The 23,951-nt window shown below is 46.2% G+C and overlaps 1 protein-coding gene across 2 annotated transcripts in view; it reads left to right on the top strand.

The window, feature by feature from the left end:
• cdc42se1 (CDC42 small effector 1) overlaps window positions 1-23,951 on the top strand; it is a 121,958-nt gene that overhangs the window by 73,372 nt on the left and 24,635 nt on the right. For both annotated transcript variants that reach the window (XM_084313270.1, XM_084313269.1), the window contains exon 3: window positions 23,151-23,255. In XM_084313270.1, coding sequence (XP_084169396.1) covers window positions 23,151-23,255 — 105 coding nt within the window. The remainder of the gene's footprint in view (window positions 1-23,150; window positions 23,256-23,951) is intronic.

The following is a 23,951-nucleotide window of genomic DNA, read 5'->3' as shown; positions in this document are numbered from 1 at the left end:
CCCAGGACCTTCCTGTTGTGAGGCAGCAGTACTAACCACTGAACCCAGGACCTTCCTGTTGTGAGGCAGCAGTACTAACCACTGAACCCAGGACCTTCTTGTTGTGAGGCAACAGTACTAACCACTGAACCCAGGACCTTCTTGTTGTGAGGCAGCAGTACTAACCACTGAACCCAGGACCTTCTTGTTGTGAGGCAACAGTACTAACCACTGAACCCAGGACCTTCTTGTTGTGAGGCAGCAGTACTAACCACTGAACCCAGGACCTTCTTGCTGTGAGGCAACAATACTAACCACTGAACCCAGGACTATTTTTTTTTTTTTTTATTATTATTATTATTATCTTTTCCCCCCTCCTTTTTCCTCCGATTTTCTCCCATCCCAATGTTAGTCGTTATGCCAATTCCCAATCCCCTTCCTGGTCGCTGCGCACTTACCCCCCACAGTCGGTCTGGGAGAGTGGAGGCTATCACATGCTTCCTCCGACACACGTCTAGCCAATCAACCGCTTCTTTTCACCTGGCAGCGCGGACTCTCACTGAGAGCGTGTAACGTGTGGAAGGATCACACTACCGCCCTTAGATCCTATCCGCGCTTAGCAGGCGCCCCGACCGAACTGTAGGAGTCGCTGTTTACAACGACCCGGACCCACCCCGCCAGCTTCTCCCACCCTCTAATACTGCCAATTGTATTAGTGTGAACGGCCAGCCAAGCTGGTGACAACCCCGGAGCTGTGAGCTGGATTCGAACAGGCGAATCCAGCGTCTCCGGGGTTGGTGACGAACGCAATCTCTTCTACGCCACCTGACCACCCCTAACCCAGGACCTTCTTGTTGTGAGGCAACAGTACTAACCACTGAACCCAGGACCCTCTTGCTGTGAGGCAACAGTACTAACCACTGAACCCAGGACCTTCCTGTTGTGAGGCAACAATACTAACCACTGAACCCAGGACCTTCTTGTTGTGAGGCAACAATACTAACCACTGAACCCAGTACCTTCTTGCTGTGAGGCAACAGTGCTAACCACTGAACCCAGCAGGGCTGTACGCTAAGCTTTTTCACTAGGGGCACACTTGCCCCTAAATGAGAAATTTAGGGGCAAAAAATATTTTTTAGGGGCAAATTTTTTAATAACAATTTTACCATTATTAAAAAAAATATGTTCCTCCTGCCTCATTACTGTGGTCCTTTTATTTAACATTTAAGTGCGTTTGTTTTCAGGTTTGTATCTTTTATAATGAACCAACTGAGAAAGTGTGTAAATCACTAATAGAACAAAAACAACAAACTGTGTGTGTGTGTGTGTGCGCGCGCTTGTGTAGTGCTCCTTGAATGAGATCACCACAACACACACACACCATTGCATTAATCAGGAGGACAAGAAACTCTGCATACATTTGTTTCACAATGAAAAGTGCTTTAGAAATCAAATGAATTATTATTGTAAATAACCCCATGAAAGGTTTATTTGTATGGGTAATTACCTGCTTCATATTTGTGATGTTACTGGTTTCAGTGTGTGCCTAAAGTGATCAATGTGTTGGGCCGTTTATAGAGATCTATGCCAATTAATGTTTATGTATATCCGGGACTTTTTTTAATAAGAATTGAGAGGTATTTGTATATGTGACCTTTATTTTGAAAACCGTGTTGCGACGCAACCTTATTTACATTTGCGCTTTTGACAGTGAAATGTTCAGTCCAACTTAGCTGGAAGGAAAGACTAATCAAAAAGGTTTAATTGACCCGTATGAGGCTCTTACGGTAGGACTACTCACCTAATGCATAGCTGAACCTGAACGTTAGAAGTGTCCGTGTCCCCGTCAATCAATCATCACATCATCACGTCAATCATCATCATCTTATCATCTCTCCACATCGGACGTGGTTGTCATAAGATGGACTGATATCCACTCCGTTGTTCTTTTTTGCATCTTAAATGTATTGAAATGAGGTGCTTCTTTGGCGATGCAATAGCCCATATTGAAAGGAAGAGAGCCCACATTCAGTTTCGTTTTGCTAGGAATTATGGGATTTGGTGTTGGATGTATAGACTACGCAGATAGGGACATGGTCTTTAATCGCACGATAGACTACAAGTACCAGTATAGTCTGGCCACCTGTTACAGGTTAACTTAATTCTTTGACTTGGCTCAGTGAAACGAACACTGAAGTGTGTTATAATTAACTGAAGTGTTTCCCACCTCTCCCAAGCCCTGCACTTTCTTCCTGCTCCATAAGTGTTTCCCACCTCTCCCAGGCCGTGCACTTTCCTCCTGCTCCCTAAGGGTTTCCCACCTCTCCCAGGCCGTGCACTTTCCTCCTGCTCCCTAAGGGTTTCCCACCTCTCCCAGGCCGTGCACTTTCCTCCTGCTCCCTAAGGGTTTCCCACCTCTCCCAGGCCCTGCACTTTCCTCCTGCTCCCTAACGGTTTCCCCATGTGAAGTTTTTGTCTTCTCCTCCCTCCTATATTCCACTGGTTCCCTGGTGAACCAGTATCTCAGGAACACCTTGAGGGAATTTCTTCAAACTTGGCACAAACATCCACTTGGACTCAGGGATGAACTGAAAAGATTTTGATGGTCAAATGTCAAGGTCACTGTAACCTCCCGTCCGTCCCATTCTCTCATGAATGCGATATCTCAGGAACTCCTGGAGGGAATTTCTTCAAATTTGGCACAAACGTCCCGAGTACTACTACTCATTGGTCTAGGTGAAACACAACCCATGCTTAAGCCCCGCCCTTTCATATCTCATTGACCGTTTTGTTGTAGAGACTTGGGTTGGGAGCTGTCAATAAATTCAGTACAGACTACTACTTTCATTGGTCTAGGTTAACCACGCCCCCATGTCAAGCCACACCCTATTCATATATCGTGAACCATTTGTTGTAAAGACTCACGAGTTGCACTGTTGGACTCAGCGGGGCAGATCCGCTTCTATAGGTCTTCAGTTGCCCCGCCCTACTCAATCACTGGCTACTGGTTGGTGGAGGCATACAACTGAGAGGCGGTATTTCTAGTTTCTTCAATAAATACACCCAGTTTAGGGTTTTACTCATCATCTGCATCCTGCCTTTGTCCTCCAATTGGGTCATCCACTACAGAATGTGACAGAAGGGTACATGTTTTAGAAGCTAACAGGTGGGGTTTTTTGGCACTGTCTTTTTGACACATATAATTATTTTTAATACTTGTTGTTATCCAACCGTAGTTATATAACTTGATTGGAATAATCCACAAAGACATAAGACATAAGCCTCTTAAATGGAGGATTAATTGTCTTGATTGATGGAGGCCAGGATGTGTTTTTTGAAACACCACTGGTTTCCCCATGTAAGGAAAAGCCTTTTAATGGCCTTTTTTCTGGATGCGTTCCAAAGCCGGTGCCAGATGAAAGTACATCTAGGGGTGGGAGGTAGACGAAATATGAAGGTATACTGTCATAGATCCATGTAGGACTGGGAGGTCTACTGAATATGAAGATTTACCATCATAGATCCATGTAGGACTGAGAGGTCTACTGAATATGAAGATTTACCATCATAGATCCATGTAGGACTGGGAGGTCTACTGAATATGAAGATTTACCATCATAGATCCATGTAGGACTGGGAGGTCTACTGAATATGAAGATTTACCATCATAGATCCATGTAGGACTGAGAGGTCTACTGAATATGAAGGTATACTTTCGTGGATCCATGCAAAGGTACAGATTTTTACTATACCGTCATCCACAATATAGTACATAATTGTAAAAGATATACAGAAAAATATACATATTGTATATAAGTTAATACTTTTTTAATTTTTTCTTGCAGCAGTATTAAAATGTAAAAGAAAATAAACTATTTTAATTATGATAACTGTATTACAAGATAAAAGTCATAAAAATACATGTAATTTGTACTGGAAAACTAAATACGTCATATACCGTTATACGGTCAAAATTAGGAAAATATATCCTGATATCCTGATACTTTGGCCATATCACTACATAGTACATGTATATACAGCCTGGTAACCTGCTGCTAACAGGACTGATAACAGCTGACTAACAGCTCTACTCCCAAGAGCAAAGTATACTCCAGTGGTCACGTCTTGCTCACTCCACAAAGTAAAAATAAATGGCTGCATCATTGAAAATTGATGATCACAAACAAAAACCTTTATTTTTCCACGCCTGGCTTTGAATCTTGGCCATCAAGTAACAACCATGTATTCTAATGAGATCATTGCATGCTGTTGACATGGCAACATCTACCCATAATATGAACTCCTGCATGTAAACCACTCCAGTATTTCAGACTACTTTTATCGGGACCGAATCTCATTGGTGGTCTCCATGGTAACTGTAGCTGCTGTCATTCTCTCAGTAGCTGCACACAACGCGTTGTCTGCTATTAAATAGATTGTTTAAATTACCTTGTAAATCATGAAATGTCCCTCATCCTTTGGGAAATATCTTCTCTGGGGAAAATCTATGGGTTGGGTGGGCTAGTGTGGTTGCCATGGACACGGTCCAAAGTATGTGGGTATGTGGGGGGTTGCAGATGTCTTTCTGTTGGGTCCCCACGTGACAAGAATATGTTTTAATGAGCCTTTTTCTCTCATGGCAAACTAAGGGAGCAGGCACACTGATCCATCACAAAATGGAGATGAAACAGACTTAACGTATTGCTGTCTGTCGGTTTGTTTAGAATTAGAAGAACCCAGCTCAATCGTGTGTTTGCAGGAACAAAAGCTTTGCTTCTTTTAGAACGGTGACGGACCCGTCACTTCCAAAAAGTTAATCCCCTCTGAACCTCTCTGTTCATCAAAACGAACACATCGTCTTGCCGAGATGGACATATCATCAGCCCTGTCGGACAAACAGACACTCCTCGTCGAAACAGGATTAAAAACAAACATAGACGGACAGTGTCTTTGTTGCGTTCAAAGCTGCATCGTGTCGTCTTGCCGTTGAAATCTCAACTTCTGAAATGTCAAAACACTGTCTGATATACTATATATAGGACTGAATACATTAAATGTGAGATAGGGGAATATTGGACCCTATGAACACACATAAAGCTAAAAAGTATCTGTTTTGGCTGTGGTGGTCCAGGCCTTGAATAACATTTTGAGCTTAAAAAAGATTGGTTATCTTTGTTTCAAAATGTCATTTTATGAGATTTGCGTTGAGAATAGAAATAGTGTGAGCTTTAAAATCCCATAGTGAGGCTTTAAAATCCCAAAGTGGAGCTTTAAATCCCATAGTGGAGCTTTAAAATCCTATAGTGGAGCTTTAAAATCCCATAGTGGGGCTTTAAATCCCATAGTGGAGCTTTAAATCCCATAGTGGGGCTTCAATGCCAGGGGCTCTTAAAACAGGGATTTAACCCTTTCACTACCATGCTACCAAATGTTTAACCCTTTCACTGCGACAACACAGAAGGTTAACCCTTTCACTGCCATGTGACAAAGGGTTAACCCTTTCACTACTACGGTTAACCGTCTGTAGTGTGATAGTAAAGGGTTAACCTTCTGTAGTTCAAGTTCAAGTTCTTTAATAGTTGTCATACAGAAGTACAGAATACTTTCATACAAAATGCTTCTTACTGTTACGCTCCAGAGACTGTGCTAGACAAGATAGTATCAAATAACATAATAACATAATATAGCATGAATTTAGAAGAAGAAAAATGAGGTCACAGTGTTCGGTATAGACATATGTACAATGTTCTGAGTTACCATATAATATACAATACACAATACTATGCAGTGTACTAATGTACAGTACTATCTAGTGCAAAGCAGAAATGGGATGAGGTACAATTTTAGGTACAATTTACAGTAAGGTGTACGAGTTGTAGTGCAATCCTTCATCCATAAATATAAAGTGTGGGGAGTGGGTGCTACAGTGTGTTTGTTTAAAGTGGGTGTGTGCTATAAAGTGTGTGGAGTGGGTGCTACAGTGTGTTTGTTTAAAGTGAGTGTGTGCGTGTGGATGTGTGTGCTATGTGCGTTTGGTGGTTGTTGTTGTGTAGTGTTCATTCATTGTTCGTTTAGCAGCCTGATGGCCTGGGGATAGAAGCTAGAGCCATATGAAATCCGCGTTCACGGAATCGCGGACGGAATCGCGGAATTGACCAATAAAAATGGAATCAACTGCAAAACGTGGAATATTGCAGAATTTGGCCTAATCTGGACTGAAATTCCGTTTTTGGGTGGAACGCTTGGTGCACACGCGACCGGAGAGGCGGACGCTAGAGCGGGTTACACACAACACAGGCAGTCTCCAAGCGTCTCGCTGCTTCGGTGTTTACATCGTCAAGAAGCTAATAAATTCCCCAATAAGCCCTCAATTCAGAGCAGAGCAGTATCCTAATGACTTTTATGCCTCCGGCGATAAGGTGTTTTGCTAATTCTGTCAACGTTCCGTGGACTGGAGCCACAAAAACACTTGCAACACTATTGTCATTAAATAGCTATAACGTTAGGACATGATCGCTTCTTGCTAAATCTAGTGCACCCATCCATTTGTTTAATGCAAACGAGTCATTATACACTGCCCTTTATAATCGAAATAAACTTAAATAGCTATGAAACGTTTTACAGTACATAGGACTATAGATGGAAATGATAGCTTCTTGCTAAATCTGATTGATTGATTGATTGAAAACTTTATTAACAGATTGCAGAATGGGTACAATACAGTACAGCTCAATACACACAATTGTTAAGGGGATGCAGACCAGAGAAAGACTTTCGTCTTGTTTACATCAGGGTCCCCCATTTTCAATTCATTTGTTTAATGCAAACGATTGTCATTATACACTGTCCTTTATAAACGAAATAAACTAAACTAAAGGTGCCTAAATTATGCATTACTATATTTCATCACAATAAAATAGATATAGCTAGGCTACTGACATTGTGATAATGTCAGTAGTAGCTAGCTGTATCTATTGTTTACACTTTAAATGTGTATTTTTATTTTGTCACAATATTATTTGAAAAGTATTGTGTAAAATGTAACTGTATTTCTGAGTTGCAGCACTTAAAAACATTAAATGGACTGTTATATCATATTCAATTGTAGACATTTATTCATTCCCACTTATTAGACACTATTTCTGATGGTAAAATGAGCATAAAAAGCAAAATACAGAATTCTGAAATATTAAAACGGAAAAAACGGAATTTGGGAAAAAATAAAATGGAATTTGGAAAATAATAAAACGGATTTCATATGGCTCTAATAGAAGCTTCTTCTGAGTCTTTCTGTGCTCGCCTTGAGACTCCGGTATCGCTTGCCTGACCGCAGCAGTTCAAAGAGGCAGTTGTTCGGGTGACTGGAGTCTTTAATGATTCTCTTAGCCTTGCCCTCGCAACGCTTGTAGTAAATGTTCTGGAGGGTGGGGAGCCCCCCTCCAATTGTGCGTTCGGCTGAACGTGTCACTCTTTGTAGTCTGCTTCGGTCTTGTGCAGTGCTATTCCCAAACCAGGAGGTGATGTTGCCGGTCAAGATGCTCTCTATTGTACATGAGTAGAAGTTCTTAAGGATCTTCTGGCTGACTTGGAACTTCCTTAGGCGCCTGAGGAAGTAGAGGCGTTGTCGTGCCTTCTTCACAACACTGTCAATGTGTGTGGTCCATGTCAAGTCCTCGGATATGTAGGCTCCGAGGTACTTAAAGCTGTTGACTCTCTCAACCGGTGCCCCGTCGATGCTGAGGGGGCTGTAGTCCTTGACCCCCGACCTCCTGAAGTCCACAATCATCTCCTTTGTTTTGCTGACGTTCAGGGAGAGGCTGTTTTCCTGGCACCATCCCGCCAGGACCTTGACCTCTTCCAGGTAGGCCCTCTCGTCGTTGGCAGAGATCAGGCCCACCACCACTGTGTCGTCAGCAAATTTGATGATTGTATTCCTACTCCGCTGAGCCACACAGTCGTGTGTGTACAGGGAGTAGAGGAGGGGACTCAGAACACAGCCCTGGGGGGCCCCTATGTTGAGGGTGATGGATGAGGAGGTGCAGTTGCCTGCTCTCACCACCTGGGGTCTGCCAGTCAGGAAGTCCAAGACCCACTGGCAGAGGTCATAGCCCAAGCCCAGGTCCCTGAGCTTGGCTATGAGTATGGAGGGGACTATGGTATTGAATGCCGAGCTGTAGTCGATGAATAGCATTCTCACATAGTTCCCCTGCCTCTTGTCCAGGTGTGATGCTGCTGTGTGCAGCACATGGGCTATGGCGTCCTCCGTGGACCTGTTGGGGCGGTATGCAAATTGCAGGGGGTCCATGTTGATGGGGAGGGAGGAGCAGATGTAGCCCTTTACTAGCTTCTCAAAGCACTTCATGGCTATGGAGGTGAGAGCTACAGGGCGGTAGTCGTTGAGGCAAGCAGGCTTGGATTTTTTGGGTACAGGGATAATAGTGGACTTCTTCAGGCAGGTGGGGATGACAGCCTGTTCTAAGGACAGGTTAAATATGTCAGTGAATACTGGGGCCAGTTGGTCGGCACAGACTTTTAGGACGCGGCCGGGGATGCCGTCCGGACCTGCTGCCTTCCTGATATTCACTTTTTTAAAGGTCCGGTAGTGTGGTAGTGAAAGGGTTAAAACAGGGATTTAAAAAATTATTCTGCTTGGGATCCAAATGACATAGTGTCTCTTCCTAGACCCAGGCTCATATGAACCTATTGCTCCTCTTGTCATGTGGAGACTAGAATTAAAGGAACATGCCAACATTATGGGAAATGTGCTGTACCGTCAGAGAGGAGTCAGAAAAGAAGAGAGATACCAATTTTCTCTCTGTGCGTTCAGTAGAGAGCTATCCGGCTGCAAGCTAACCTAGTTTAGTACAAATTAATAGAAGCAGATATGAACCACTAGCTTAGCTGTTGGACAAAAACACCTCTCCCGAGTTTTAAGCTAGGCTATAGTTGGTCCGTATCCGCTTCCATTAATTTGTGCTAAGCTAGGCTAGCTTGCAGCCGGATAGCTTTCTACTGAACGCACAGAGAGGAAATTGGTATCTATTTTCTTCGTCTGACTCTGAAGAATAACATTGGTGTGATCCTTTTTAGACAAAAACACCTTTTCAACTCCGACCCATACACCAGGTTAAAAATGTGTCCCATGTCTGAGTCTCTACATGACAATACTAGTAGTGTTTTAATAACCCTAAAATGTGTAATTAGTCATTATTTGGAAATAATAAGATCTCTATTATAATTAAAAAAATTCAGACAATGCTTCAGCACTATAGTTGGTGATCACAAGCCTTAACGTGCTCAATCAAAATTCATTTGCACAAAGGACAATAACGTTGCATCCATAATTTGACCTGATTTTTCAATTGATTCATCAATTCGATGAGTCAAAAGGAGTCTACGAGTCCCACGCTTTCTGTGGAATGTGAGCGTGTGATGCTGTAATGTTCCAGTTTCCATTGGAAAGACACATATCTCAACATGGCTGTGCATGTTTCTGTATCAAGATTCAGGATGTGTTTATGAGAGAGAGCAGACCACCTCACAACTCAGAACGGACTGCTACTCCTTTCTCTTCCTGTTTTACTTCAATAAAATGCTCCCATACAAAATTGTACTATAGTAAAATACTGTATATATATACACCATACCCACCTTAGATATTTGCCACAGATATATATTGGTTGGGTGGTTGGTTGGTGAGTTGGGTGGGTGGGTTGGTTGATTGATTGGTTGGGTGGTTGGTTGGTTGGTGGGTGGGTTGGTTGGTGGTTTGGTTCGTTGGTGGGTTGGGTGGGTGGGTAGGTTGGTTGGTTAGTTGGTTGGTTGGTGGCTTGGGTGGGTTGTTTCGTTGGTGGGTTGGGTGGGTTTGTTGGTGGGTTGGTTGGTGGGTTGGTTGGTGGGTTGGTTGGTTGGTGGGTTGGTTGGTTGGTGGGTTGGTGGGTTGGGTGGGTGGGTTGGTTGGTGGGTTGGTTCGTTGGTGGGTTGGTTGGTTGGTTGGTTAGTTAGTTGGTTGGTTGGTTGGTGGGTGGGTGGGTTGGTTGGTGGGTTGGTTGGTGGGTTGGGTGGGTTGGTTCGTTGGTGGGTTGGGTGGTTGGTGGGTTGGTTGGTGGGTTGGGTGGGTTGGTGGGTGGGTGGGTTGGTTGGTTGGTTGGTTGGTTGGTTGGTTGGTGGGTGGGTGGGTTGGTTGGGTGGGTGGGTTGGTTGGTGGGTTGGTTGGTGGGTTGGGTGGGTTGGTAGGTGGGTGGGTTGGTTGGTGGGTTGGTTGGTTGGTTGGTGGGTTGGGTGGGTTGGTTGGTTGGTTGGTGGGTTGGTTGGTTGGTGGTGGGTTGGTTGGTTGGTTGGTGGGTGGGTGGGTTGGTTGGGTGGGTTGGTTGGTGGGTTGGTTGGTGGGTTGGGTGGGTGGGTTGGTGGGTGGGTTGGTTGGTGGGTTGGTTGGTTGGTTGGTGGGTTGGGTGGGTTGGTTGGTTGGTGGGTTGGTTGGGTGGGTGGGTGGGTTGGTGGGTTGGTTGGTGGGTTGGGTGGGTTGGTTGGTGGGTTGGTTGGTTGGTTGATTGATTAATTGTTTGGTTGATTGGTTGGTTGGTTGGTTTACTGGTTGGTTGGTTTCAAAATGTCTAGGTTTCAATCAAGGATGGGAAGTTAACACTACAGCCACCAGTCAAATGCTAATGAAAATAGTCCAGTACGTTTATCTTCTCTACTAGACACTTTGGCAGGTAACCAACCAGGCTGGTCTCTATTCTAGCAGGTAACCAACCAGGCTGGTCTCTATTCTAGCAGGTAACCAACCAGACGGGTCTCTATTCTGATATAATCAGTAGAGAATGTATTACAGTAATTCACCACTTTGGCCTGTGGATTACAAAGTGAGTTTCCTGGAGTCATCAAGTACATGGTTTTGTAACAGAGTTTTGGACATGTGAGGCTGTTTCTCACATGGCAGATGGTGGGGCTGTTTGAGTGGAGAGAGAGAGAGAGAGAGAGAGAGAGAGAGAGAGAGAGAGAGAGAGAGAGAGAGAGAGAGAGAGAGAGAGAGAGAGAGAGAGAGAGAGAGGTGATGTGTGGTTCAGGGTATGTGGACATGTAGTCACGACACATCACCTTGCCACAGAGATGAGCTCATAGGGAATGGACACACACACTCACACACACACACACTTGTACACACACATATGCCCACAACCAGGCACTCTCTTTTACACTGACAGACACACACTCATGCGCTAACATGCACAAATACACATACAATCAATCACTCTCATACACACATATATACACACACACACATACATACACACACACCAGCTCTCAAATAACACACATAAACATAAACACGCTAAAATGCACACTTGTCTTACATATACAGTCAGTCATTCACTTACTCGTGTACACAAACAGTGAGTTTCTCACTCATGGGTCTATTCACTCACACACACACACACACACACACACACACACCTACACACACACACACACACACACACACACACACACACACACACAGATGCTCATACACACTCACAGTCACTCGTTAACTCTTCACACACAAATACACACACTGTTTTAATGGTCTGTTCTATTACAGTGGTCTGTTCTTTTACAGTGGTCTGTTCTATTACAGTGATCTGTTCTTTTACAGTCTGTTCTATTACCGTAGGGATGGGCGTGAGTAATCGTAGCTATGAGAAACATCTATCTTAAATTATTAATAATTTGTATGAAAAAAAATATATAAATTCTTTTTTAAAGTTAAAAAAATTATATTTTTCTATTATAATTTTTTTAACGTTTTTTTCCCCCTTTTCGAGTAATACACGATCACTAGAGTATAGCATGCGATCAATTGATCTGGATTTTTCTTTAAAATGCCCATCCCTATTACAGTGATCTGTTCTTTTACAGTCTGTCCTATTACAGTGATCTGTTCTTTTACAGTCTGTCCTATTACAGTGGTCTGTTATTTTACAGTCTGTCCTATTACAGTGGTCTATGTTCTTTTACAGTCTGTCCTATTACAGTGGTCTGTTCTTTTACAGTCTGTTCTTTTACAGTGTTCTAGTACACTGATAGTATTCCAGGTCATCTGGGTAGTTTTCCAGTCTTGTAGTTCATGCTGTAATGTGATAAACAATGTCTGAAACAGACATGTACACAAACACACACAGGAACACAGGACACATGTGTGGGCAGACACTCAAAAACACACCCACCCAGGCACACACACACGCACACACACACACACACACACACACACACACACACACACACACACACACACACACACACATACAGGCACATCTGTTTGCATGATGTTGTTTACATGCTCTCTATGATGTCAATTCTTAATATTATGAGTGCACTTTTCCTCTTAGTGTGTGTGTGTGTGTGTGTGTGTGTGTGTGTGTGTGTGTGTGTGTGTGTGTGTGTGTGTGTGTGTGTGTGTGTGTGTGTGTGTGTGTGTGTGTGTGTGTGTGTGAAACCACAACGTTTGGTGTTCACATGTCTTATTTACATGATGTACTATATACTGTAGTACACACACACACACACACACACACACACACACACACACACACACACTGGATGTAAAGTCTGAACATTTAAGTGTGTTGTTCCTCTCCCCTCGACTCTATTATGATGTCATATCCTCGTAAAGGGAACATGTTGTGGAAAATGTTCTGTAGGCAGTGTGGGGGAAACGACATGGGTTTGACCAGGGATTGAAGTGTTCTGATTCAAACGAGTCATAGTGTCATGGGTTCAGAGCGACCTGGAAAGCTGTAGAGGAGTCACGGAAACCAAAACCTAACCTTCTGTAGTGTGGTAGTGAAAGGGTTAACCTTCTGTAGTGTGGTTGTGGTAGTGAAAGGGTTAACCTTCTGTGGTGTGATAGTGAAGGGGTTAACCGTATGTAGTGTGGTAGTGAAAGGGTTAACCGTCTGTAGTGTGGTAATGAGAGGGTTAACCTTATGTAGTGTGGTAGTGAAAGGGTTAACCGTGTGTGGTGTGGTAGTGAAAGGGTTAACCTTCTGTAGTGTGGTAGTGAAATGGACCTTCTGTCGAGTCACAGTGAAAGGGTTAATCCACACCACACCATGCAGGCAAAGGGTTAGTAACCCATTTCCAACACAAAATCACGGACCTCCAGCATTTTGAAACGGCTGATAACAAAAATAATAACAAAACAAAACAAAAACAAGTTGGCGTCTAACCAAAGTGCAAAGGTAACAACAGTAAAGTGCAATAGCAATATACAATGTACAAGTGATTAAATACACATATGAGTACTACTGAGTAAATATGCTAATCTGATATGTATGTACACAGTATCAGTGATACAGGTATAAATACACTATGGTAGTAGCCATACTGGCCAGTGGTATAACTAAAAGAGTAGATAAGGGATATATACAGATACAGATATAGTATATACAGGTATTAAGCCACGCTTTAATGTCTGTGTCGTCCTACCTGGCACAAACCCCTGGTACTCCTAGAAAGTTAAAACAACACTAACACTAAGAACAGACGATGTTGGAAGAAACAATTACTATGTGTTGATATACAGTATGAGAAATATATCAACAGAAATTGTAACTGAGGGGTACAATTCCCTGACTGTATTGTTAAGTATGGTATTATTAAACCACTACCTCTTGTACTTTAACTTCTGGCCATCCAGTACATGATATAAATATGATGAACACTTTCCCACCTGATGAAACGAAGTCCACATAAATGTACAAATCGAATATTTAATATAGCAAAAGGTATATACAACGTTCACTTGTTTACACTTATGATTTGAAATGCACTTGTATGGCAAATGAGTATTCGTAGGTAAATCAATATTGAATGTCCAATCTCTGGTTACGCAGGGAGTAAGTATACAACCCGGTTCTTTAGGAACTATAGCGATGGTACTTAAATGATTATAGCTGGATACACTAAGGGGGGGGGGGGGTCCCGCTGGTTGTAAGACAGTAGGAGGGGGGGGTTAGAGAAGCCGCTGGCGGTATCCCATCTGGCCGACGATTTCTTGGGAGAATTCAAAGTCTTGAACACGGTGCCCACAGAACCTCGGTCCACAGACGAATACAGCTGGACCCTCTGGTGGCCGGTAGCTGCCGGTCCACAACGGAGAGACGTGAGGCGACCTCACTGGTGTAGAGCGCCGTCTCACCTGGAGTCCTCTCCGGGGGGTAGTTCCAACACTCCGCAGTGTTGGCCGTTATCCATGGAATAATCAAAGCACCCAAAGCATAATCCAAGCCGTGGAAGGCTCGCCGTCGTCCGGGTAGAGTAATCCAATGTACAGGTCCAGTCGCCCTGGCCCGGAGCTCCTCGGATGCAAGCACCACTAGTGGTCTGCTCAGCCTGGTTAAGACTCCAGATAACGTCAGGAACGATGGTGGTGCTGCTCACTTTATAACTCTAACCGACGATGCACTATACATAAATAGACTATTATTAGCTTAATAGAATACGCCCAACTCGACGGTATAGTGCCAAACTATGACAATTCAACTATTAATCCACACGATATCTCAATGCCTATTCTGAGGCCAAGTAGGCCTTACTGCACCACACGTGCGTCGTGGGTGAGGCTTCGCGTCTGTTACTCGGTTGGAGGGTGAAGAACTAATGGACTAAAAGAAAGTTCTACTTTACTTGCGCCATATATATATGCGCTGTGAACAAATAGTACCATTCGTATTTCGCCAGACGTATTCCTACGCGGAACCGGGCTTGCCACGACATGTTGGGCGGCACGATTGAACTTGAACCTAGGGGTATGGCTGCTGGCGCCAGGTTCTCGTCCAATGGTAGAATGAAACTATTATGGGCTGTTTAGTAGACTAAAGGGATATTCAGTGCATATTGTACAAGGAATATACAGGGGATATCAAACGATATACAAATACTATTTAAATATATATATATAAATAAATATATATATTCGGTTTAATCTGATCCTTCACAACAGCCGCCCCCTAATTAGTCCCACCTAATTAGCTAAGCAGAGACAGATTAACCGCACTGTCTACCACTCAAGGTCCGCTGTAAGGGTCAGTCAACTCACAAAGTCATGGGGTCATGGTCATCATCGATAGTGTCTGGGAGTCGGGGCAGTTCTATTAGCCTCGCCACGGGTCGTGTGTAAGTGCGCCCTTGGACGAGTACTTCAGCTGCTCGGACCTTGCCATCGGCACCGGTGATCACTTTGCTTACGCGGCCAGCCGGCCACATAGCTCTGGGTAGTGACTGGTCGATAATCATGACGACTGTTCCTTCTGTCAGATTGTCTCTCTCTTTTACCCACTTCTGGCGGGTCTGTAGAGACGGTAGGTAGTGGAGTAGGAAGCTGCTCCAAAACTTGTCAGCTAGTACTTGACTGTACCTCCACATTCTTCGGCCGTTCGCTTCTTCAGGCCTGTACATTGTCTGGGGTAGCGCGGGGTCCAGCCGCCCCATTAAGAGTGTGTTGGGGGTGACTGGGTCGACATCTGCTACATCACTGGAGACGTAACCGAGGGGCTTTGAGTTCAATACTCCCTCGATCTCCGTGAGGACTGTCATTAGGACTTCCTCCGCCACAGTCTGGGCCCCAAGCACGGCGTACAGGGCTGTCTTTATAGAACGTACTTCTCGTTCCCAGGTTCCACCGAAGTGGGGTGCGTTCGGGGGATTAAACTGGAAGTCAATCTGGGATGGAGCGAGGTGGGTCTTAAGTTCTGGGCCCATAGCTTGGAAGCTCTCTCTCAGCTCTCTTTCTCCGCCTTTGAAGTTTGTCCCGTGATCAGACAACAATGTAGACGGTTTTCCTTTCCGTGATGTGAATCTTCGGAAGGCCATAAGGAATGAGTCTGTGCTCATGGTCGGAAGGAGCTCGATATGTATCGCTCTGGTGGTCATGCATTTGAATACAATACCCCACCGCTTCTCGGTTCCTCTTCCTCTCTTTATATACAACGGGCCAAAACAGTCCATGCCTGTGGAGTGGAATGGCTTGTCGCCGAGTCGGAGGCGACAGGGAGGTATGTCAGCCATCCGTGGTATGCTGGGCTGCGCGCGCCACTTTCGGCAGTCTAGACAGGTTCGCTGGAAGCGTCGCACCGCTTCTCTTCCTTGAAGTATCCAATAGCGACGTCTGATCTCCGCGAAGACTCTCTCTGCTCCTGCGTGGTGTACATCCTCGTCGTATTTCTTTATGATCAGCTCTGTGACCTTGTGTCGGCTGTTCCAGACGATCGGGTACTTCATGTCATCCGGTAGATCGGGGGCTCTCCGCAGGCGACCACCCACTCTGATGAGATTATGGGCGTCACTCTCGGGTGCCAGGTGGAGCAGTCTGCTGTCTGATGGGACGGGTTTTCCTCCCTGTAGACAGTCTAGCTCATCGGGGAACGAGTCTCTCTGGGCTCGTTGTAGTAGAAGAAGTTCTGCTTCTTCGTAGTCAGCTGCTGACATGTCAGTGGTGGACTGAATCTCTGGGTGGTGCCACAGGAATGTTCTTTGCTGCGCACTCTCTAGGGTAATGCAGTCATCTATGTTGGGGTCTGTGGAGGCGACTGTGCTCAGTCCACAGAACATAGGTTTCTTGTTCTCAGCTTCCTCGTTACTTGCTTCCCGTGGGGTGGGCGTAGGCCACTCTTCTTCCGGGAGCTTGAGGAATTCTGGTCCGTCACTGTAGATGTTGCGACGGGTGAGGTCATCCAGAGACATTCCCCGGGTGATGACGTCGGCTGGGTTGTGTTTGGTGTCCACATACCGCCAGCTCGCTGCTTCTGTTAACTCTTGAATCTCGGTGACTCTGACTCCCACGAAGACTTTGTATCTGCATGAATCAGACTTGATCCATGTGAGTACTGTCGTGGAATCTGACCACAAGATTGTTCTGTGCACCGGGATGGTGAGTTCATGTTGGATTAACGTGGCTAGATGCGCTCCTGCTAGGGCTGCGCAGAGCTCTAGACGCGGGATAGATTGTTGCTTTCGTGGGGCTATTCTTGAGCGGGCCAGGATGAAAGCAGTGTGTATCTTTCCTCCCTTCTCTTGGGCACGCAAGTAGGCCACCGATCCATAGGCTACTTCGGAGGCGTCGCTGAAGACGTGTAGATCAATCTTGCATGTCTCTGGCCTCACTGTGGATGGGAAGTAGCTGCGGCGTATATTGACGCCTGGGAGTGAGCGGAGTTCCGTCTCCCACTCTCTCCATGTTGAGGCAAGGTGTGCGGGTATTGGGTCGTCCCAGCCCTGGTCCTTGTCCCATAGTGCTCGTACAATCATCTTTGCCCTGGTGGTGTAAGGTAGAATACATCCCAACGGGTCATATTGTCTGGCGAGTGTTCTGTACACACTCCGTCTGGTGGTCGGTGTCGCCGTCGACCTTCCCTGCTCTGGAGGGGGTTTGTGTCTATAGTGGAGCGAGTCTGTTTTGAAGCGCCAGACTAGTCCTAGTGTCATTTCTTGGGCTTCTCCTGGGATGGTCGCCATCCAGGTCTCGCTGCTGGCAGCCTTGTCCGCGGGGGAGAGGCTGCGCAATACGTGCGGGTCACTGCTGGCCCACTGCCTGAGATCAAAGCCGCCTTTGATCAGGGAGGCGCGTAGCTTGATTAGGAGAGCCTCGGCTTCTTCTTGAGTCGAAACGCTTTGTAAACAGTTGTCCACGTAGAAACTGTTCTTCACACTGTGTCGGACCTCTTCATCTGCTGCTGGGTCCTCTGCGACGTGTTTCTGTAGTGCAAATGTAGCACAGCACGGGCTGCATGTGGTTCCGAAGGGGAGTACTTCCCACTGGTAGATGGCTGGGTTCTCATCTCCGATCCTCTCTCTCCATAGGAACCGCAGCAGGGGCTTGTCCTCCTCCACTAGTCTCACCTGCAGGAACATCCCTTTGATATCCCCGCTGATAGCCACCTTGTCCTGGCGGAAGCGCAGTAGCACGCCTAGTAGGGAGGGGCCGAGTGTGGGGCCGGGCAAGAGCTCTTTATTCAGATTTTGGGATCCGATCTGGTAGCTGCAGTTAAACACAATGCGATCCTTGCCGTTGTGGTGGACCTTGTGATGCGGCACGTACCATGATTCGGTCGTCTGATCGGCCTCTTTAATGTCAATCTTTGTCACGTGTCCCGCTGTGATTAGCTTCTCAATCTCAGCGCGGTACACACCCTCTTGAGCGGGGTCTTTGGCTAGGCGCCGCTCCGTGTTCAATAGATAGCGCTCCGTGGCGTCTTTCTTTGCGTGAAAGGTGGGCATTCCCTCTCGCCTCAGGAGTGGAGTTGCGTATCTCATCACTCCGCCGACTGTGACTCTCTTTGTCCCCTGCTCGAGTAGGTTGATGGCGTAAATGTCTTCTTTAGAACGAATATCTTTCTTTTCGTTCTTAAAGGGCATTGTCTCTAGTGTCCATAGCCTCTCGACATGCTGCAGGAGAGTGGTGTCTTCTTCTGTCGTTCTGGAGTGGAGGCAGCTAGTGGCTGCTGTTCGGTTGAGAGATTTAGCGAGGGGGCCTTGTAGTGTCCACCCTAGGCGGGTCTCGACTGCTGCAGGACAGCCTCGGGGTCCTGTATGGACCCGGTCAATCGGGACTATGAGTTCTGCATGGTCGGAGCCTATCAGCAGGGTCGGGGTAGCGCCGTCTATGAGCGGGATAGGTAGTTGTCGCAGGTGCACATATTTATCCATCAACTTGGCGATAGGGTAGGTGTACTGCGATAGTCCTATTTCTTGGCTGGTGAAAGCATTTGTAATCCTATACCGTCGCTCTGGCTGCCCGTTTGCTGCAATAGTGAAGGAGACATTCTCGCCCTTTATCGTCTTTAAATCTCTTCTTATTGTCCGAATCGTCATTTCGTTCTCGCTCCCCCGCAGTCCCAGCTGGGCCGCAGCGGACGCGAGCAGAAGGGTCTTCTCTGACCCATCATCAAGGACGGCGTAAGTGTCCATGACTTTATCTTGGTAGCTCAATGTCACACGGACTACCTTTAAGAGCACTTGGGCGCCGCTGCTGCTGGCGGGGTCAATGTACATGACACTTGCCTTGGTGCCGCTCGATGGTGCAGGTGAAGGCCGTCTTCTGTTACTTTCGTGTAGTATATCTAGATGGGCTCCGTCGCACCGACTGCACCTTTTCTTTAGGCGGCATTCGGCTGCCATGTGTGGTCGCGCACATCGGTAACAGCGCCTGTTGGACTTTATCCATTGACTCACTTCTTCTGCATTCATCTTTGTGAACAGGTCACATTGTGACAGCCAGTGTTCTTTCTCACAGTAGGGGCACGCCATCTTCCACTTCTCTTTTCTCGAGGGGGTACTGTGGCTCTTACTGCTCGGTACTGACTCTGATTGGTGCATGACAGTCACCGATCTTCTTCCATCATTTATTCTCCTGGGTCCCTCTCTGGAGCTTGGCGTGCTCCGCCCGAATGTATCCAGTCGTAAGCTGCTGACTTCTCTCGCCAGGAAGTCGGCTAGATCAAGGAGGGATGGTTCGGGGCCGTTAGGATCCCGGTAGTCTCTCTGCCGCCTAAAACGCTCTTGTCTTGCGGGTGGCAGCTTCTCCAAAATCCTCTCGACGTTAGAGTTGGCGTATAGCTCATGCATGCCCTTTTCCCGTTGCGCTCCCAGCATCCCTACCAGGGACTGCACTTTGATTGACAGGTCGTCTAATGAGCGATTGTCTGTTGCTGGGGGTAGGCGATCAATATGCCTTATCTCTTGGATTACGTAATCCCATATACGTCCATATCTCTGGTCCAGCGCTGCTAGGGCCGCTGTGTATGGTGTCGTAGAGGTGGCATAGGCTAGCGCTATATTGTGCGCTCGCGGTACTTTCAGGTGCTTCAGTAATATTGCATACTTGTGGCGTTCATCAGCGACATCCACCATCATTGTCTCTAAGCACATCCGGAGCTCCGTGTACTGTGCTCGACTCTCATAGGCGAAGTCTGGGAACGACGGCGTGGCAATGTATGACGCCGTGGATGGCTGATACATCGGCGAGCGTTGGGGGAGAGACCTCCTAGGCGAGTCCCCTCTTGCGCCTCTCTGTGGGCTGGTACCGACAGGGTACCATGGCCCGCTGGTCCAGGTGCTATTCCTCGGGGCTGGTCGTGCGTCGTGCTCACCCGTGAATAGAGTCGGGGGTCTGTAGCGCAGCGCCGCGGGGGTATAGCCTGGGCTGTACTGGACCTCCTGGTCCGGTGGAGTACTGTGCTGTCGTCGGGCTTGGTTCTCCTCCCTCTTCTTCCTCTATCAGGTCTTCCAGATCCTGTAATCGTTTATTTAGCTTCTCCGCAGTGTATGCCGCTCCTTCCTTGTAGCTGGGTCTCGCTTGGACCGGTCTGGGAAGGGGGTCTGCGGGGGGTATAGGCTTGGTCTGTTGGTCAAGTTCAGGGTTGCTTGCTCGGTTAGGAGACGCTGCCCTTGACTGTTGTCTCGACGAGTTCCTTGAACCCCTGGCGGAGGGAGAGGGTGTTGCCTTGCGGATCAGCTGCTCCATTAGCTGCGCTTGTAACTTGTCGCGCTCGACTTCGCGCTTGGTGAGATCTGCTTCTCTTTGGGCACCGGCAGCGGCGCGCTGGGCGTCGGCCCGGTCTCTTGCCATATTCTCTTCCGTCTGAAGGCGTCTCATCTCCAGGCGTGTGCGCTCTTCTTCGCTCCGTTGCTGTGCTTGGAGTCGATCGCGTTCGCCCTGAAGTCGGTCGCGTTCGGTAGAGGCTGTCAGGCTGACGAGGAACGCCTGTTGTAGCATCCTCTCCGCTTCGCTGGGGGAAGGCGGTTGTGGAGGTGAGCCGCTCCTGTGTGAGCCGCTCCTGGGTGTACTCGTTGGGGAGTCCTGGAGCTCTATTTCCTCTGCGCTCTCCTCCTCTTCTTCCGTGCAGAGTTCTCTCTCTGTAGGGTTGTCTTCCTCCCGGGGCTGGTCGGGGACTACTTCTTCGGTAGTGGCGGGGGGTAAAGGCATGTCAGCTCCCTCCTGGTCCCCACCGTGAGCTTGGTCAGTTACATTAGAACCTACTAGGGCCTCTGTGGTCGGGGAAACCTGGTCGTTAAGGTCAGACATAATTTTACTTTCTACTTTTACCGCGTTTACCATTTGTCGAAGGCTAGGTAGTTGACTGACAGCGTAATCCTCTAAGTACTGAGGTGTCTGTCGTCTGCGCCGCGGGCGTTCTACGTTAGGAGGACCGTTTCGTGGAGTGTTCATCATAGGCCATTTCAATATTAATAACACTATATTAATATTACACTAGTTACCATCCGGCTCGAAGGACCAATTGTAACTGAGGGGTACAATTCCCTGACTGTATTGTTAAGTATGGTATTATTAAACCACTACCTCTTGTACTTTAACTTCTGGCCATCCAGTACATGATATAAATATGATGAACACTTTCCCACCTGATGAAACGAAGTCCACACAAATGTACAAATCGAATATTTAATATAGCAAAAGGTATATACAACGTTCACTTGTTTACACTTATGATTTGAAATGCACTTGTATGGCAAATGAGTATTCGTAGGTAAATCAATATTGAATGTCCAATCTCTGGTTATGCAGGGAGTAAGTATACAACCCGGTTCTTTAGGAACTATAGCGATGGTACTTAAATGATTATAGCTGGATACACTAAGGGGGGGGGGGGGGGTCCCGCTGGTTGTAAGACAGTAGGAGGGGGGGGGTTAGAGAAGCCGCTGGCGGTATCCCATCTGGCCGACGATTTCTTGGGAGAATTCAAAGTCTTGAACACGGTGCCCACAGAACCTCGGTCCACAGACGAATACAGCTGGACCCTCTGGTGGCCGGTAGCTGCCGGTCCACAACGGAGAGACGTGAGGCGACCTCACTGGTGTAGAGCGCCGTCTCACCTGGAGTCCTCTCCGGGGGGTAGTTCCAACACTCCGCAGTGTTGGCCGTTATCCATGGAATAATCAAAGCACCCAAAGCATAATCCAAGCCGTGGAAGGCTCGCCGTCGTCCGGGTAGAGTAATCCAATGTACAGGTCCAGTCGCCCTGGCCCGGAGCTCCTCGGATGCAAGCACCACTAGTGGTCTGCTCAGCCTGGTTAAGACTCCAGATAACGTCAGGAACGATGGTGGTGCTGCTCACTTTATAACTCTAACCGACGATGCACTATACATAAATAGACTATTATTAGCTTAATAGAATACGCCCAACTCGACGGTATAGTGCCAAACTATGACAATTCAACTATTAATCCACACGATATCTCAATGCCTATTCTGAGGCCAAGTAGGCCTTACTGCACCACACGTGCGTCGTGGGTGAGGCTTCGCGTCTGTTACTCGGTTGGAGGGTGAAGAACTAATGGACTAAAAGAAAGTTCTACTTTACTTGCGCCATATATATATGCGCTGTGAACAAATAGTACCATTCGTATTTCGCCAGACGTATTCCTACGCGGAACCTGGCTTGCCACGACATGTTGGGCGGCACGATTGAACTTGAACCTAGGGGTATGGCTGCTGGCGCCAGGTTCTCGTCCAATGGTAGAATGAAACTATTATGGGCTGTTTAGTAGACTAAAGGGATATTCAGTGCATATTGTACAAGGAATATACAGGGGATATCAAACGATATACAAATACTATTTAAATATATATATATAAATAAATATATATATTCGGTTTAATCTGATCCTTCACAACAGAAATGTAATAATTTGTCTTATTACTGGATCTTGTAAACATGTCACAGTGGAACAGTAACATCATGCTTTTCCAGTATTTTACCTGCTCTACCGCACAGAAAGTAGGCGTTTTCTTTTGAAAGTGGTTACCGATGGTTACAGGCAGTGTGCTCTCACCCCCTAAATCTGGAATATCAATTATAGCCAATTATTCCGGCCAACGTTTAGAGACCCCTGCAGCTAAAAACAATAGGTATAAATTCTCATGTATACCTACCTCCATTCGTGCCATCAATAAAGGAAGCTGGAGGAAGTAGCTTTGAGGTGGGTGGGTGGGGGGATGGTTGTAGTTGCCTACTTGACTGTTATCATTATCTGATCTTGTGAGTGACCATGTACATGTCTGTCTATGTTCTTCTTGTTTATGTATGTGTACTACTGTGTTTTTTGGAGTTCTTATTATCTGCTGTAACAATAACATGCTAATAAACTTGACTTGACTTGACTTGTTTCAGAAGAAGAAGAGGAGGAAGATCGACCGCAGTATGATCGGCGAGCCGACCAACTTCATGCACCTCACGCACATCGGCTCAGGAGAGATGGCGGAAGGCCTGCCGCCGGTACGTATGGGTGTTTTCATCTGTTCCCCTTTAACCCTTTCACTACCACACTACAGAAGGTTAACCGTCTGTAGTGTGGTGGTGAAAGGGTTAACCTTCTGTTGTGTGGTTGTAAAAGGGTTAACTCTGTGTCATGTGGTAGTGAAAGGGTTAACAAGTAATTTCATGTGGTTGAACCAGAAACAAAAGTAAACCTTTACCTTCTGATGGAGAGATGCAACAAACACTGGTCATTATTGGAATGGAATGTTGGAATTGTATGAAATTGAATGGAATTGTATGTCTTGTATGTCGTAAATGTCTTGATTAATTGAAAATGGAGGACCCTGATGTAATAATAATAATAATAATACATCTATTTTATATAGCGCTTTTCCAGGTGCTCAAATACGCTTTACATGGGCAGGAGAGACAAACTATGGCAAAACAAAAAACAGAACAAAACAGAACAAAATAATACATGACAAAATAAAATAAAATAAAACCGACAGAATTAGAGGTCAAAAGCAAGATTGAAAAGGTGAGTTTTGAGGGCTGATTTAAAAGATGTCAGGGTGGTTGCATCATGGATATGGCTGTAAACAAGACGAAAGTATTTTTCTGGTATTCATCCTCTTAGCAGTTGTTAGTATTGAGCTGTACTGTATTCTACCCATTCTGCAATCTGTTAATAAAGTTTTCAATCAATCAATCAAT

Source organism: Notolepis coatsorum (genome assembly GCF_963971535.1).
Source record: "Notolepis coatsorum genome assembly, chromosome: 4".
NCBI lineage: Eukaryota > Metazoa > Chordata > Actinopteri > Aulopiformes > Paralepididae > Notolepis > Notolepis coatsorum.
The sequence above is the reverse complement of the archived record's forward strand: the minus strand, read 5'-3'. Positions and strand labels throughout refer to the sequence as shown.